The sequence below is a fragment of the Equus przewalskii genome, chromosome 21 (assembly GCF_037783145.1).
Source record: "Equus przewalskii isolate Varuska chromosome 21, EquPr2, whole genome shotgun sequence".
Taxonomy (NCBI): domain Eukaryota; kingdom Metazoa; phylum Chordata; class Mammalia; order Perissodactyla; family Equidae; genus Equus; species Equus przewalskii.
In genome coordinates this window covers 20222111-20238620 of record NC_091851.1, presented here as the reverse complement: position 1 = coordinate 20238620, position 16510 = coordinate 20222111, and the positions used below count along the sequence as shown (strand labels likewise).

Here is a 16510-nt window from a genome sequence, read left to right as displayed (position 1 = left end):
ACGTTTAACAACTTCATATCAGTACATCAGTACAAGGTTTCTTTATTTTTTAGTGTTTAAAGAAATAAGAATACTGAGCACCTAGTCTGTGCCAGGCCCAGCTCTAAGTGCTGTACGTATATTAACTTATATGAAAGAAACCTTGTGAGCAAGTTAGTATTATTATCTCTATTTTGCCGATGAGGAAATTGAGGCACAGAGAGGTTAGGTAACTCGTCTAAGGCCATACAGCTAGTGAGTGGTCTGCCTTTCAATTGCATGGGAAAACCATCGTTGATCTAACCATCTCACATGGATGGACCAGACATTTATCTTTACAAGCAAGGTTTCAGGGAATAACCTCATCCGAGTGTCTGTTCATACATGGCAAGTTGTCACGCAAAGCCAGCTTTCTGAAGAGCATGCACTACAGAAACACAGCCTCAGCGTCCCTGTCCTGAGAATGTCCTCAGCCACCCCCAGGGGAGGACAATCAGCAGCCCTTCCCCGAGCTGGTCTCCAGCCTCAGACCATGGCTCTGCCTCTCTTCTCTCTTCTCCCTTTTCCTTCTCTGCTTTTTGGTTCTCTTTACTCCCCCTCCCTGCAGGAGCACCAAAAATATCACATCCTTCTCCTTCCTCCAGCAGAATGGACAGACACTTCTTTCTGACACTGGGACCTCCGTCACCATGCAGGTTATCAGTGTCCTCCCTTTAACCCCCAGATGCTTATCAAGATATTTTCCCAAAGACCATGACCTGCCTAGGAGGAGTTCTGAGGCCGGCTGAAAAGATGCCACGTCAGGCAAACCAGGGTTCCTCTGCTGCTTCCTTACTGTGTGGCCTTGTGCAAATGATGTCACTTTTCCTAATCTCATATTCTCATCTTTAACATAGGAAACTTCAAATGAAGCCCAAACTCCTTACCAAGGCCTGCAAAATTCTGCAAACTCTGAACCCTAGCAACTCTCTATGCTTGCTGTAGCCCAGAGATACTTACAGACTTTCTGTTCCTCCAACACACTAAGCTTTTTCTTGTCTCAAGAGCCTTTGTGCATGCTGTTCCTTCTGCCTGGAACACTGTTCCCTTCACTCTTCCTATGGCTAATTCTTTCTCCTTTAAGTCTCATCTTAGATGTCATTTACCTAGAGTAGGTCTCCAGCAGCTTTTCTCTGTCTCAAGACCCTCTCTTTCTTCACAGCACTTATATTGCATTTTTTTTTTATCTCCTTACTTAAATTTGCCTGTCTTCCCATCTGTCGCCTTTGTTAGAATGTCAGCTGCATGAGGGCAAGGCTCTCCCGTCTTATTTGCAGCTGTATTTCTGGTGCTTTGAACAGTGGGTTCTTGATATATATACACACACACATATGTGAACAACATCTGCTCATCGATAGCGTTGAATGAACGGTTCACAAGATTCGGCCCCGGAGCACCGCCAGGGCCTGGCTGATGGCAGGAACTTCCCCACCCGTGGGCCTGTGTGCTCACCATGGGCCACCTGCCCCATCCTCTCTCTGTGGCAGGAATTTCCATGTCTGGAACGAGAGCTGGTTTGCCCGGCAGGACCTGGGCCCCTTTTACAGCGGCTGGCAGGTTCTGGACGCCACCCCGCAGGAGGAGAGCGAAGGTACGGGCCGGCCGGGGGGTTCCCAGGCCCCCGCTTCTCCTCGCCCTCGCTGCTCACGCCCACCCTCCCCGCCCAGGCGTGTTCCGCTGCGGCCCCGCCTCGGTCGCCGCCATCCTCGAGGGCGACGTGCACCTGGCCCACGACGGCCCCTTTGTGTTTTCGGAGGTCAACGCAGACTACATCACCTGGCTCTGGAATGAGGATGAGAGCCGGGAGCGCGTGTACTCGGACACGAAGAAGATCGGGAGGTGCATCTCCACCAAGGCGGTGGGCAGCGACTCCCGCGTGGACATCACGGGCCTCTACAAGTATCCGGAAGGTAAGGGCCATCGGCGGCCTCTGCCAGCCTCCCCACGGGACCAGTCAGCTGCAGAGGGGCAGCGGCGGCCACCAGAGCCAGGCCCTCTCCCACGGGTCGTGATGATGGCAGCTTCCTTCAGCGCTGTCTCTGCTTGCGCCAAGTGCCTTTGGCTTATGTGAATGCCTTCCCCTGTTTGCTGAGGAGAAGGTTTCCCCATAATAATAGCTACATTTCCTTAACACTTACCATGTGCCAGGCACTGTGCTAGGTGTGTTCACAGATGATAATAATAGCTACCACTAATAATAGTGATGATAGTAGCAGTATCATTTACTGAACATCTAGAATACATACCGCTAGGCACAGTACAAAACAATAATAATGGCAGCTCTTGTTTGTCACCTGTCAGTGCTGACTATGCCGTGGTCACTAATTGATGGTCACTGGTTTGTTGAAGAGCTTGTACTTGTTTGGGTACAAAAACAAAACAGGTGTGTTTTTTTCTAGTAGCTACCTCCAGCTACAGGCTTTAAAAGTCGCCCTTCCCCGAGGAATAACTGGTCCCTTGGCAATGCCATGACCTGATCCATATGTTTTCAGCCACATCTGCTTGTTAAAACACTGTTATTTGAGTCATGAGGACTTCAAGTTCAAACATGAATCAGAGCTTGTCTCCTCCCCTCACCTGAGCACAAGCCCGCGACCTTGGAAGTTTGCTGTAAAGAGGGGCACGGTCTGCTCTGGATGCCCCCATCTGTCTATCGTCTGCTTTATGGCACAGTGCTTTGCAGCCAGGTTGCACACTGGAACCGCCTGGGGTGCTCTTTTAGTTACATAGATTAAGTAACAATTATTTATTTGCTCGGGATCCTGTGGGTCAGCAATTCGGGCTGTGATCAGCTGGGATGGTTCCTCTGCTGCTCGTGGTGTCGGCTGGGATCTGGAATATGTCTGGGGCCTCCCATGGGGCTGCTGGGCTGGCTGGGCCCCTCTCCCCACTTGGCCTCTCGTGTTCCAGCCCTGGCTTGTCCACGTGGCAGCAGCATTCTGAGAGGCTGAGAGTTGAAGCTGCAAGGTCACTGGAGGCCTCGCTCAGAATTCACACCATGTCACTTCTGCCACATTATATCCGTCAAAGCAACTTCTGAGGCCACCTCAGATTCAAGGAGCAGGAAGTAGACTCCACCTCTTGATGGGAGAAGTCGTAAAGAGAGTATTATGGCCATTGTTAATCTACCCTAGCAGCCCAGACTGCCCCCTAACTCCCTAGAGAGAGTGACCTGGGCATCAGGACTTTTAAAAGCTTCCCAGGCAATTCCAACGTGCAGCCGATGTTGAGAAGGCGGGTCTAAGTCTTCTGGTGTGTTAGGCCGAGGAGGAGGAGGAGGAAAGAGAGCCAATGATTTGACTTCACTGAGCGAGGATTCCGTGCCCTCGGGCAGGCAGTGCTGCTGCCCTAGTTTACTCTCATGCTCCGCAAGGACAGATGGTGGCTCCAATACAGCCTGCTGCCCTCAGGACCCTCTCCTGTGCTGCTCCCCCAGGCACTGCTGGTTTCTTGAGACATTTGCCCCATTCTTTCACTGGCAGTCACACAGCTTCCCTCTGGTGCGTGGCAGTTTTGGGCCCCAGGTTCTGCAGGGGTTTGACAAGGCTGTGGCCCCCACACTCATCTATACTCAGTGCCCCAGTTCAAAGGCTGGGGGGAGAGCAGTCTTGATGGGCTGTCTTCCACCTGCCATCTCCCGTCAGTTCTCTTCTCCCTGCTCAGGTAATACACGGCTCAGTAAGCAAGACAGGCTAGCGGACCTGTAGGCAGCCCCAGTCTTTACCAGACAGCTCTTCCTCATTGCAGACACTCCCAAACTTTAACAGTGATTACTGTAAACACACACACACCCTTCATCAACACTCCCTCAGTTCCTTCTCTAGGAACATGGCGCTTCCCTGATTGTTGATGACCTCCTCCCCTTCAGGCCTCTTCTTACAGAGGGCAGTGGATGGGATGGTAGGTGTTAAGGCCTCTTCTGAGCTGGCGTCTCTCTCACAAGTCCTATAGGTTGATGCCCGGTCCCACCTGCGGGGAGCTTCTGAAACTTAGAACATGGGGTCTTTAGGGTTTTTTGTCATGGTGGCAAGAGAAACAACATCCTGTTACATGATGATCATAGCAGTCACCATCACTGGGCATCTACTGTGGGCTGGCCAGTTTCACGCATCATTTAGTTCTTTTGTTTAACAAATGCTAACAAAGGCAGACACTGGTGTAGCATTCATTCTACAGAGGAGAGAACGGAGGTGCAGCCAGGGAAGCCGATTCAGTCGAGGGACAGAGCTAGAGAGTGGCGAGTCTGGCTCCAGAGCCCACGCTCTTCATTCTGTCCTTTGCTGCCACTATCTAGTTATAATATTATTACTGCTGGTTGGCTGCTTGTTGTGGGTCACGTGATTTCACATCCAGCTTATAATGATAATACTAGTAATAGCATCTAAAATTTGTTAGCATGGTGGTAGGCAATGTCCAACTCAACAAATTAAGAACAGAGGTGAACTTTTTCTGCCTGATAAAAGTCATCTGTGAAAAACCCACAGCTCACACCATGTTTAATGGTGAAAGATTGCGCGCTTTCCCCCTCAGATCAGAAACAAGCCAAGGCTGTCCACTCCTGCTGCTTTGACTCAACGTTGTCATGGAAGTACCGGCCAAGGAAATTAGGCAAAAAAAAGAAATAGAGATGTTTTCAACCAATGGTGCTGGGAAAACGGGATATTCACATGTGAAAGGATGAAGGTGGACCCTTACCTTATACCATATTGAAAAATTAACTCAAAATGGGTCAAAGGCCTAACTGTAAGACCTAACACGATAAAATTCTCAAAAGTAAAAGTAGGAAAAAAGCTTCATGACATTGGACTTGGCAATGATTTCTTGGCTATGACAGCAAAGGCACAGGCAAAAAAGAAAAAACAGACAAATTGGACTTCATCAAAATTTAAAACTTTTGTGACACTGCCAACAAGGTAAAAAGGCGACCGATAGAATAGGAGGAAATATTTTCAAATCACATATCTGATAAGAGGTTAATATCCAGACTATATAGAGAACTCCAGACACTCAACAGCAAAAAAACGAACAACCTGAAAACAATGAGCAGAGGACTTGAATAGACGTTTCTTCAGAGAAGGTACACAAATGGCCAAAAAGCACATGAAAAGATGCTCACATCACTGATTATTAGGGAAATGAAAATCAAAACCACAATGAGATTCCACCTCATATCCATTAGGATAGCTACTATCAGAAATTAAAAAAAAAGAGGGGCCAGTACCAGTGGCCTAGTGGTTAAGTTCAGCGTGTTCCACTTTGGTGGCCCGGATTTAGTTCCCAGGCGTGGACCTACACCACTTGTCTATCAGTGGTCATGCTATGGTGGCAGCTCACATACAAAATAGAGGAAGATTGGCAACAGATGTTAACTCGGGGTGAATCTTCCTCAGCAAAAAAAAAAAAGAAGAAGAAGAAGAAGAAGAAAGAAAGAAAGGAAAAGAATAAGTGTTAGTGAGGATGTGGGGAAATTAGGACCACCTGTGCACTGTTGATAGGAATTTAAAATGGTACAGGCACTGTGGAAAACAGGATGGAAGTTCTTCATAATATTAAAAATAAAATTATCTTTTAATCCAGCAATTCCAACTTTGGATATATACCCAAAAGAATTGAAAGCAGCAACTCAAAGAGATCTTACACCCGTGTTCATAGCAACATTATTCACAGCATGCAAAAGGTGGAAGCAACCCTAATGTCTATTGATGGATGAATAGATAAACAAAATGTGGTATATACATACAATGGAATATTATTCAGCCTTAAAAAGGAAGGAAGTTCTGACACATGCTCAACATGGATGAACTTTGAAGACATGATCCTAAGTGAAATAAGCCAGTCACAAAAAGACGAATGCAGTCTGATTCCTCTTACACGAGGCACCTCGAGTAGTCAAATTCATAGAGACAGAAAGTGGAATGGTAGTTACCAGGGGCTGGACGGAGGAGGCAACGGGGAGTTACTGTTTAGTGGGTACAGTTTCAGTTTTGCAAGATGAAAGGAGTTCTAGAGACGGATGCTGGTGATGGCTGCACAGCGATAGAAATGTACTTAATGCCACTGAAGTATACACTTAAAAATGGTTAAGACAGTAAATTTTATGTTATGTATATTTTGCCAAAATTTAAGAAAATTAAAAGAAGGAAAGGAAAGGAATGGAAGGAAAGAAGGGAAAGAAATAGAGGAATTTCCAAATTGGAAAAGATTAGAAGTAAAACCATCTCTATTTGCACATGACACGTATATATAAAATCCTAAGGAATCCACTAAAAAGCTATTAGAACCAATAAACCAGTTCAACAAGATGGTAGAACACAAAATCGATTTATAAAAATGAATTGTATTTCTGGACACTAACAATGTGTAATCTGAAAACGAAATTAAGAAAACAAATCCATTTACAATAGCATCAAAAAGAATAAAATACTTAGGAATAAGTGGCAAATAAATACATGAAAAGATGCTTTAACAGCATTAGTCATTAGGGAAATGCAAATCAAAACCACAAGGACATACCTCTTCACACCCACTAGGACTGCTATAATCAAAAAACAGACAATAAGTGTTGGTGAGGCTGTGGAGAAACTGGAAGACTCAGACATTGCTGGTGGAAATATATAATGGTGCAGCCACCTTCGAAAACAGTTTGACGGTTCCTCAAAAGGCTAAACACAGAGTTACCTATAACTCAGCAGATGCACTCTAGGTTTATACCCAAGAGAAGGGACAGCAAACATCCACATAAAAACTTGTACATGAACATTCATAGCAACATTACTCAAAATAGCTAAAGAGTGGAAACAACCCAAATGTCCATCAAAGGATAAATAAAATGTGGTGTATCCATACAAAGGAATATTATTCAGCAATAAAAAGGAATCAAGTGCTGACTTATGTTACAACACGGGTAAATCTTGAAAACATATGTTAAGTGAAAAAAGCCAGTCACAAAAGACCACACACATGGGATGTTAAAGAATCTTTAGGTCCACATGGGCCCCTTCAAGCCACGGTCACACAGAATTGAAGTACTTCGAGGAAAATGTTTGGGAAGGAGTAGTGTGGGAGACCGCACACCACAGGTTTCAAGTGGGGAAGTGGAACCATCAAAGTTGGGTTTGGAGATATCAGGGTGGAAAAAGGACTGGAGTGGAGATGGCACCTGCATTCCCAGGAAGGGAGAGGACATTCTTGAGCATTGTGCTCAGTGCCTTACCTGGGAGCCTCTTGTCCCCACTTTACAGATGGAAAAACTGAGGCTCGTGGGGGCAGCTAAGTAATGATAATAGTAATAAACTCCACAATACCTGGTGGCAAACGGACCTGATGGTGAGGCGATTTCAGCGGTGGTCTGATGGGAGAAGAGAGAATGGAGAAGAGGGCAGGTTGTAGAGATCAATGAGGATGCTCGGCAGGACTTGCTGACAGATCAGTTATGGCTGGTGAGGGTTTGGGAAGAGTCAAGGACGCTCCCAGTTTCTGGCTTGGACATTGGGTGAATGGTAGTGGAGCCGTTTGCTGAGATGGGGGACGCTGCTGGGCAGAAGATGGCGTGTTTGGTTGGATTTGAGGCAGCTGTGGGACATCAGGTGGGGTGAGGGAGCTGTCCAATTGCACGTATTGGTCTGGAGGTCAAAAGAGAAGTCTGAGCTACAACAGGGCAAGTGGGAGATCAGGGGTCCTAAACTCACACCTCTGCAGGAGGCTTGCAGGTGGCCCCACCTGAGTGCAGCAGGCCAGTGGCAATTACAGGGTGGAGACTGTGCAGAACCAGACAGTGCATTCCTTCCAGAGAGAGCAGCCCTTGCTCAGCTCTAGACCTTACCGCCATGTGGGAAGAGAGTGGGAAGGGCGTGTGATTAAGAGCATGGAATTTTGAACTGCGTGGGTTCAAATTCCTGTTCCCTCACAAGCTGCTTTACTTGTCTGTGCCTTAGGTGCCTTATCTATAAAATGGTACCTACCTCGTAGAGGGAAAAGTACAGCACCTGGAACTAAGGTGCCTGGCACATAGTAAGTCTACCAAAGTATCAGCCATTATTATCACATGACTTCAGACCCAGTTGTCAGAGAAGCTGCAAATCTGTATTGTTATGTGAAATCTCCTGATGTGAGGTTGTTGGCAACTGATTGAAAATTTATTTGAATAGTCCCAGAACCAAAGACAGTGCACGTGGCTGAGGTCTGCATGTGGCTTTTGGGCTGCCAACTGGAGACCCCCGAGAGCCGTGGTAAATTACAGTGGCAAAGGAGTGGTGATTTTGCCCAGAGAAGAGGGGAAATGAGAAGAGATGGGCCCCGGGACAGGCGGAGGAGGAAGAGGGTGTCTGCTTCACGGTGCGCCATGCCCTGCAGGGTCCCGGAAGGAGAGGCAGGTGTACAGGAGGGCCGTGAAGAAGCTTTTCAGCGTGGAAGCCTCTGGGAGGAGGGCCCGAGTCCGCAGGGCCAGCGGCCGAGGTCTCTGGCGTGATGACCTCCTGCAGCCCGCTGCCAAGCCCAGCATCACCGGCAAGTTCAAGGTGCTGGAGCCCCCCAAGTTGGGCCACGATCTGAGGCTGGCCCTGTGCCTGGCCAACCTCACCTCCCAGACCCAGCAGGTCCAAGTCAACCTGAGTGGTGCCACCATCCTCTACACCCGCAGGCCAGTGGCAGAGATCCTGCACGAATCCCACAAGGTGCGGCTGGGGCCGGAAGAAGGTAAGAACGCAAGGTTTGGTGGGACCTGGCCAGCCCATCCCCCTTTCCAGGAGGGTTGGGGCAGGGCAGGGCCAGACTGCCAGGAATCCTACATTCATTCCCAGGAAAGAAGGGGGTATTTCTGAGCATTTGCTCACTGTCTTGCCTCCTGTGCCCACTTTACAGATGAGAAAAATGAGGCTGAGAGGGGCTAAATAAGGAGAAAAGTAGTAAAAGTCCACAATCATCAGGTGGCAAGCTGACCTCATGGTGAGGTGATTCATAGCTCTATTTATCCCAATTAGTATGAATGTTTCCATGCCAAATAAACACCTGCTGGGAGCTTTTCCTAATGTATGAGCCTGGTGTTACCTGTCTAAAATCCAAAATATTCTGGAGTCCATCTGGCTCCAGATTTTCTGTCTGGAGGGGTGGACCAGTAAGAGATGTCTACTCAGTACTTACACGTGCCAGGCCCTGACCTGAGGATTCCACACACATCGGCCACCATCCCCGCAGCCACCTTTTGGGGAACACCAGCTCAGTTTCTCAGAGAAGGAAACAGTCACACGGTCAGCGTGTGTGCTGGCAGGATTCAAACCAGTCTGGCCGTAGAGACACTCCTGACCAAGGGCCACGGCGGGGAGGGGCAGAGCCAGGGCTCAAAGCCAGGGCACACTGACTCAGCGGGTTCAGCTGCGTGATTGCCGGCCTTCGAGTGGTCTGTGGGGTCAGCACACAGCAATTCTGCTTCACGTGCCTAATGGTGCCTGAAATGCACCCTTAGGATTTTGCACCAAAATAGGATGGCTTCAGTCCTTTTGAAGGTTTTTGTATAATTTTAAGTGACTTTATTCCAACTGCTTTTTTAAAAAAATGTCAAGGACGTTTTTCATGATCCTTAAACATGTAGCACTTCGTATATGATTTACTAAATGTACCCATTAGATCATTCTTCCTCCTTTTCCTGTTCTCCGTCTCCCTCCCTCTCTCTCTTTCTCTCTCTCTATCCCCTCCCCTCCAGCTCCTCTCTGTCTGGCTGGTTCTCTCTTCACATACCTCCCTTCTGAACTCTAAGGATTCAATTAAACAAAGAAATTGTTCCTCTGGGCCGGTTTCTGGCAAGTGAAGCTTGTGCATCTTGACAGGGGTGAAAACACGTGAAGGAGATGGCATTTAGTTTTCACAAAATCGAAATCACAAAATAACACTTCCTAATGAAATATTAATTAACATGCACTTTCTCCTGGCTTTTAGCAATTATTTTCATATTGAAAGTAATACATATTCATTAAAGATTTAGAGAGCACAAGAGAACTGTCACCTTTGATCCTGCCACCCTTCCTCAAACTAACATTTTTCTTCCAAATTTTGAATGCTTGTTTGCTTTTTGAAAAAACATGGTTCTAATTATATTGCAAATACTCAGTAGTGCCCTGATCTTTTCATTTTACGTTGTAAGTTAAACATTTTTATAAGCTCTTCAGTAACATCATTTTAATAGATGCGTAATCTTTAAATAAATATATGATGATTTATATCTTTTTCCTTCTTTGGGGTAGTTATCAGCTTATTGCTATTTTTTAAAAAACCTAAAGTAAACATCTTGGTGAAAAAGATCTTTCTTTGTCTGGATTTTGGACTGTTTTGTTAGAATAGATTCACGAAAGTGGAATTACTGAGCCAAATGGTATGACTATTAAAATATATAATTTATTAAAATTTATCATTTTAATTGACTTTTTTTTTAGCCGTTTTAGGTTTACAGAAAAATTCAGTGAAAAGGACAGAGTTCCCATGTACCCCCTCACCACTTTCTATCTTCCCTACTATTAGCATGTTGGGTTAGTGTGGTACCTTTGTTACCAATGACAAGCTAATATTGATACATTATTTTTAACTAAAGTCCATAGTTTACATTAGGGTTCACTCTATTGTGCATTGTATGGGTTTTAACAAATGTATGGCGTGTATCCACCGTTGGAGTATCATACAGAATAATTTCATTGCCCTAAAACCTCCTGATTTTCATCTGTTTGCTGCTCTCTCCCTCCCCTCGAACCCCTGGCAACCACAGATCTTTTTATTGTCTCCATAGTTTTGCCTTTTTGAGAATGTCTTATACTGGGAATCATATAGTATGTAGCCTTTTCAAATTGGCTTCTTTCACTTAGAACTATGTACTGCAGATTCCTCCATGGTTTTTTTGTGGCTTGATAGCTCATTTCTTTGTAGTGCTGAATAATACTCCAGAGTATGGATGTACCACAGCTTATCTATCTGTTCACCTACTGAGGGACATCTTGGCTGCTTCCAAGTTTTGGCAATTATGGATAGAGTTGCAATAAAGCTCGGTGTGCAGGTTCTCATGTGGACAGTTTTCAACTCATTTGGGTAAATACCAAGGAGTGTGATTACTAGATGGGTATAAGAGAATGTTTAGTTTTCTAGGAAACTGCCAAACAGCCTTCCAAAGTGGCCGTACCATTTGGCATTCCCACCAGCAGCGAATGAGAGTTCCTGTCGCTCCACATCCTCTCCAACACTTGGTGTTGTCAGTATTTTGGATTTTTGCTATTCTAAAAGGTATATGGTAGTATCTCATTGTTTTAATTTGCAGTTCCTTAATGATGTGTGATGCTGAGCATCTTTTTATATGCATCTGTGTATCCTTTTTGGTGAGGTGTCTGTTCAGATCTTTTGCCCATTTTTCAGTCATGTTATTCATTTTCTTATTGTTGAGTTTTAAGAGTTCTTTGTATATTTTGGATAAGTCCTTTATCAAATAGGTCTTTTGCAAATATTTTCTCCCAGTCTGTGGCTTGTCTTCTCAATCTCTTGATAGTGTCTTTCACAGAGCAGAAGTTTTTAATTTTAATGAAGTCCAACTTGTCAATTTTTTCATGGATTGTGCCTTTGATGTTGTATCTAAAAAGTCATCACCATACCTAAGATCATCTAGATTTTCTCCTATTTTATCTTATAGGAGTTTTATAGTTTTGCATTTTACGTTTAGGCTTATAATCTATTTTGAGTTCATTTTTGTGTCTGTATTCATTTATTTGGGTTTTTTTTATTTACTTGCATTTGGATGTCCAGTTATTCCAGCACCATTTATTGAAAAGACTATCTTTTCATCATTTTATTTCCTTTGCTCCTTTGTCAAAGATCAGATGACTATGTTTGTGTGGGTGTATTTCTGGGCTCTCTATTCTGTTCTGTTGATGTATTTACCTATTCTTTCGCCAATACCACACTGTTTTGATTACTTTAGCTTTATAGTCAGTCTTGAAGTCACGTAGTCTCAGTCCTCTCATGTTGTTCTTCTCTTTCAATGTTGTGTTGGCTGTTCTGGGTCTTTTACGTCTCTACATAACTTTAGAATCAATTCGTCGGTATCCATGAAATAACTTTCTGGGACTTTGATGAGATCATCTTGAATATAGGTCAAGTTAAGAAGAACTGACATCTTGATAATCTTGAGTCTTCCTACCCATGAACATGGAATATCTCTCCATTTATTTAGTTCTTCTTTGATTTCTTTCATCAGAGTATTGTAGTTTTTCTCATATAGATCGTGTACATCTTTTGTTAGATTAATGCCTAAGTATTTCATTTTGGGGGTGCTAATAGAAATGGCATTGTGTTTTTAATTCCAAGTTCCATTTGTTCATTGCTGGTATGTAGGAAAGTGATTGACTTTTGTATATTAATCTTTTATACTGTGACCTTGCTGTAATCACTTATTAGTTCCAGGATTTTTTGTTGTTGATTCTTTCAGATTTTCTATATAAATGATCACATCATATGTGAACAAAGACTGCTTTATTTATTCCTTCCCATTCTGTATACCTTTTATTTCCTTTTCTTGTCTTATTGCCTTAGCCAGGTCTTCCAGTACAATATTGAAAAGGAGTGGTAAGAGAAGCCATCCTTGCCTTGTTCCTGATCTTAGTGGGAAAGCTTTGAGTTTCTCACCACGAAGTATGTTGTTAGCTGTACATTTTTTGTAGATGCTCTTTATCAAGTTGAGGAAGTTCCCCTCTATTCCTAGTTTTCTGAGATATTTTTATCATGAATAAATGTTGGATTTTCTCAGGTGCTTTTTTTGTATCTATTGATATGATCATGTGATTTTTCTTCTTTAGCCTATTGATGGAATGGGTTACATTAGTTGAGTTTTGAATGTTGAACCAACCGTACATACCTAGAATAAATCCCACTTGATCATGATATATAATCCTTTTTGTACATTGTTGGGTTCAATTTGCTAATATTTTGCTGAGGATTTTTATGTCTATGGTCATGAGAGATATTGGCCTGTAGTTTTCCTTTCCTGTAAAATCTTTGTCTAGTTTTGGTATTAAGTTAATGCTGGCCTCATAGAATGAGTTGGGAAGTATTCTCTCTGCTTCCTTCTTCTGGAAGAGATTGTAGAGAATTGTTATCATTTCTTTCTTAAATGTTTGGTGGAATTCACCAGTGAACTCCTCTGGGCCAGGTACTTTCTATATTGGATTCAATATATTGGATTATTGATTCAATTTATTTAATAGATATAGACTTATTCAGATTGTCTATTTCTTCTGTGACTTTTGGCAGATTGTCTATTTTGAGGAATCAGTCTATTTCATCTATGCTATCAAATTTGTGGGCATAGAGTTGTTCACAGTATTTCATTATTATCCTTCTAGTTTTTATAGGATCTGTAGTGATGTCTTCTCTTTCATTTGTCATATTAGTAATTTGTGTGTTCTCTCCTTTTTTCTTGTTTAGCCTGGCTAGAGGCTTATCAATTTCATTGACTGTTTCAAAGAACTAGTTTTGGTTTCATTAATTTTCTCTTTTGATCTCTTGTTTTCAGTCTCATTGATTTTGCTCTAATTTTTTTTTTTTTAATTTCTCTTCTTTTGCTTACTTCGGATTTAATTGCACTGCTTTTTCTAGTTTCCTAAACTGGAAGCTTAGACTATTGATTTTAGATCTTTCTTCTTTTTTAATATGTGCATTCAGTGCTATAAATTTCCCTCTATGCACTGCTTTCACTGCATCCCACAAGTTTTTAAAAGTTGTATTTTCATTTAGTTCAAAATATTTTTAAACGTCTTTTGAGATATCTTCTTTGGCTCGTGTGTTATGTAGAAGTGTGTGGTTTCATCTCCACGTATTTTAAGATTTTTCAACTATCTTTCTGTTACTGATATCTAGTTTAATTCCACTGTGCTTTGAGAGCATACACTGTGTGATTTCTTTTAAATTTGGTAATGTTATTCATGGCCCAGAATGTGGTCTAGCTTGGTGAACGTCCCATGTCAGCTTGAGAAGAATGTGTATGATGCTGTTGTTGGATAAAGTATTGTACAGTTATCAGTTACATCCAGTGCTCGATGATGCTGTTCAGAACACTGTTTAGGGAAAGGGACTCAGCTTTCATTAGCTATCAGTAGAGTCCATGACCCAGAGGACTTCAAGATGCTTTGGTCTGAACATTGTAAGAGACAGTCTTTCTCCTCCCTTCTCCCATCGTCTAATGTCCAAAGCTCTGCCACATGCATTATTGGCAGCATCTGATGGTTCTTCATGCTTGAGCCTGAGAATTTGCATTTCTAACAAGTTTCCAGGTGATACGGATGCTGCTGGTCCCAGGACCACACTTTCCCAACCACTGGTCCAACACCATGCAAGGAGTAAATGATAAAAAATACATAAAGTATTCGGCATAATTCCTACTACTCGATGAACATTTAATTTATGGTAGTGATTGTCAGTATTATTGATGTTACTCTAAGTTGGGGATAATAATACTTGTTCATGCAATTGTTGTGAGGATTGAATGAGTTAACCGATGAATGTGCTTCCAAGCACCCATCACGTTTTAATTCCTCAGTAAAAGTTAGCTTTTATAATTATTAATTATTGCTATTATTGTAGAAAGTCTTCTCCCAGGAATGACCTACCGGACTAAGGGAACCCATAAAACAAGGTAGAACTTCGGAACAAGGATCAGCCTACAAGTATTCAAGAAGCATCTACTGTGTGCAAGCTCTGGGGAACAGAGAGTGTGAGCCAAGTTCAAGCCCTTTAAGGACCTTTTCCACAGGTTGAAAACTCAGACACCTTCAGGGAAAGGAACGAAACAGAAATAAAAGAAGCAGGGGCAATAGAACAGTGACAGATGGTGGGCCCTTGGACAAACTGGAAAGGACGTCTTGTACCTAAAAGAAAAAAAATATATATATGACTGACAGTCACATATGGCCTGTGGTGACTCATGCTCACAAGCAGAGAACACGTAGGTAGGGTGTTTGTGGCTGGTGAGAGAGAGAGACAGAGATGGCCAAGACCACAGGAGCTCAGAAGGCAGAGGGCACAAGTTCACTGGGTAGGGGTATTGGTGAAGGTTTTTCACAGCTGATGGGGCTGACTAGGACTGGGCCTTAATAGGGAGGGAGGATTTGGAGAAGCTGCAAGGAAGTTGACATCTTCACAGGATTGGGAGCTTGAGGCAAACCTTTGGCCTCTCTATTCTCTGCACCTAGTACATAGTAGGTGCCCAATAAACAGTGAGTGAATTCCTGATGGGATGAATGGTTGATGGACTGAGAGATTTCCATCTGGAATGACTAGAGAAAGTTTAAACACATCTGCAGGAGGTCTTGGAGATACAAGCTGGTGTCATGGTAGCTGACTGGCCTTAATTTGAATCCCACCTCATCTTGGCTCCTTGATTTACTTGCTATGTGACATTAGGAAAGAAATTACCTTCTCTGATCCTTAGGTTTCTTCATCTGTGAACTGATGATAATGATGCCTGTCTCAGGTTGGTTGCAAGGGCCGGAGAGGGTATAATTATGAATTGAGTCTTCCTTTGCTCCTTCTGGGTATTGATGAAAAAAACCATCAGAACCCCCAATTCCCATCTCTGCTTTCCCTTCCAGAGAGAAAGATCCCAATCACAATATCTTATTCTCAATATAAGGAAGACCTGACAGAGGACAAGAAGATCCTGTTGGCTGCTATGTGCCTTGTCACCAAAGGAGAGAAGCTCCTGGTGGAGAAGGACATTACTCTAGAGGATTTCATCACCATCAAGGTGACTCCTGTTTGCATCCACCACCACCACCCTGTGCCTAGAAGGCCCCCTCCAGAGCTCGGGGAGGGCATCAGAAGCTGGGGATTTTGTAGACATGATTGGTGCCCTATCCTCTGACCCAGCCAAGACCATGGGTTTCCTTGGGGAAGGGAGAGGAGGAGGGATGACTTATGGGTATTGCCCCTCCAGGTGCTGGGCCCGGCCGTGGTTGGGATGGCAGTGGTGGTAGAAGTGATGGTGGTCAATCCTCTCTTGGAGAGAGTGGAGGACTGTGTGCTGATGGTGGAAGGAAGTGGCCTTCTCCGGGGACAGCTCAGCATTGAGTAAGTGCCAGCCTGGTTGGGTGGGGTGGGATGCTGCCTTCCTTATAAGATGGGCCATAGAGAAGCTGTTGGCATGGGGGTGTGGGAGAGATTCTGGACCCCCAGGAACTAGCCCACTGCCTAGACATATCGGCCTTCATTCTTTTTTTCATTCCTTCGTTTATTTAATCATTAACTTAGTCATATAATTCATCCACTCATATCATTCACTTATATTTTGACTCATTGATCCCATTTACTTATTGATTTACTCACTCTCTTATTCATTTGCTCTTTCACTCGTTCATTCACTCACTATTCATGTTTTCATTCATTCATTCACTTAGTCAACTCAGTTTTGACTCATTCACTCATTCTTTCATTTGCTCACTCATTTTGCTATTCATTCATTCATGCATCCACT

General features: G+C 43.7%; 1 protein-coding gene across 1 annotated transcript in view; it reads left to right on the top strand.

Moving 5' to 3' along the window:
- Nucleotides 1-16510, top strand: part of TGM6 (transglutaminase 6) — a 44160-nt gene that overhangs the window by 24277 nt on the left and 3373 nt on the right. Inside the window, exons 9-13 of the mRNA XM_070587989.1 lie at nt 1506-1609; nt 1686-1928; nt 8371-8712; nt 15630-15784; nt 15974-16107. Of these exons, the coding sequence (XP_070444090.1) occupies nt 1506-1609; nt 1686-1928; nt 8371-8712; nt 15630-15784; nt 15974-16107 (978 nt within the window). The remainder of the gene's footprint in view (nt 1-1505; nt 1610-1685; nt 1929-8370; nt 8713-15629; nt 15785-15973; nt 16108-16510) is intronic.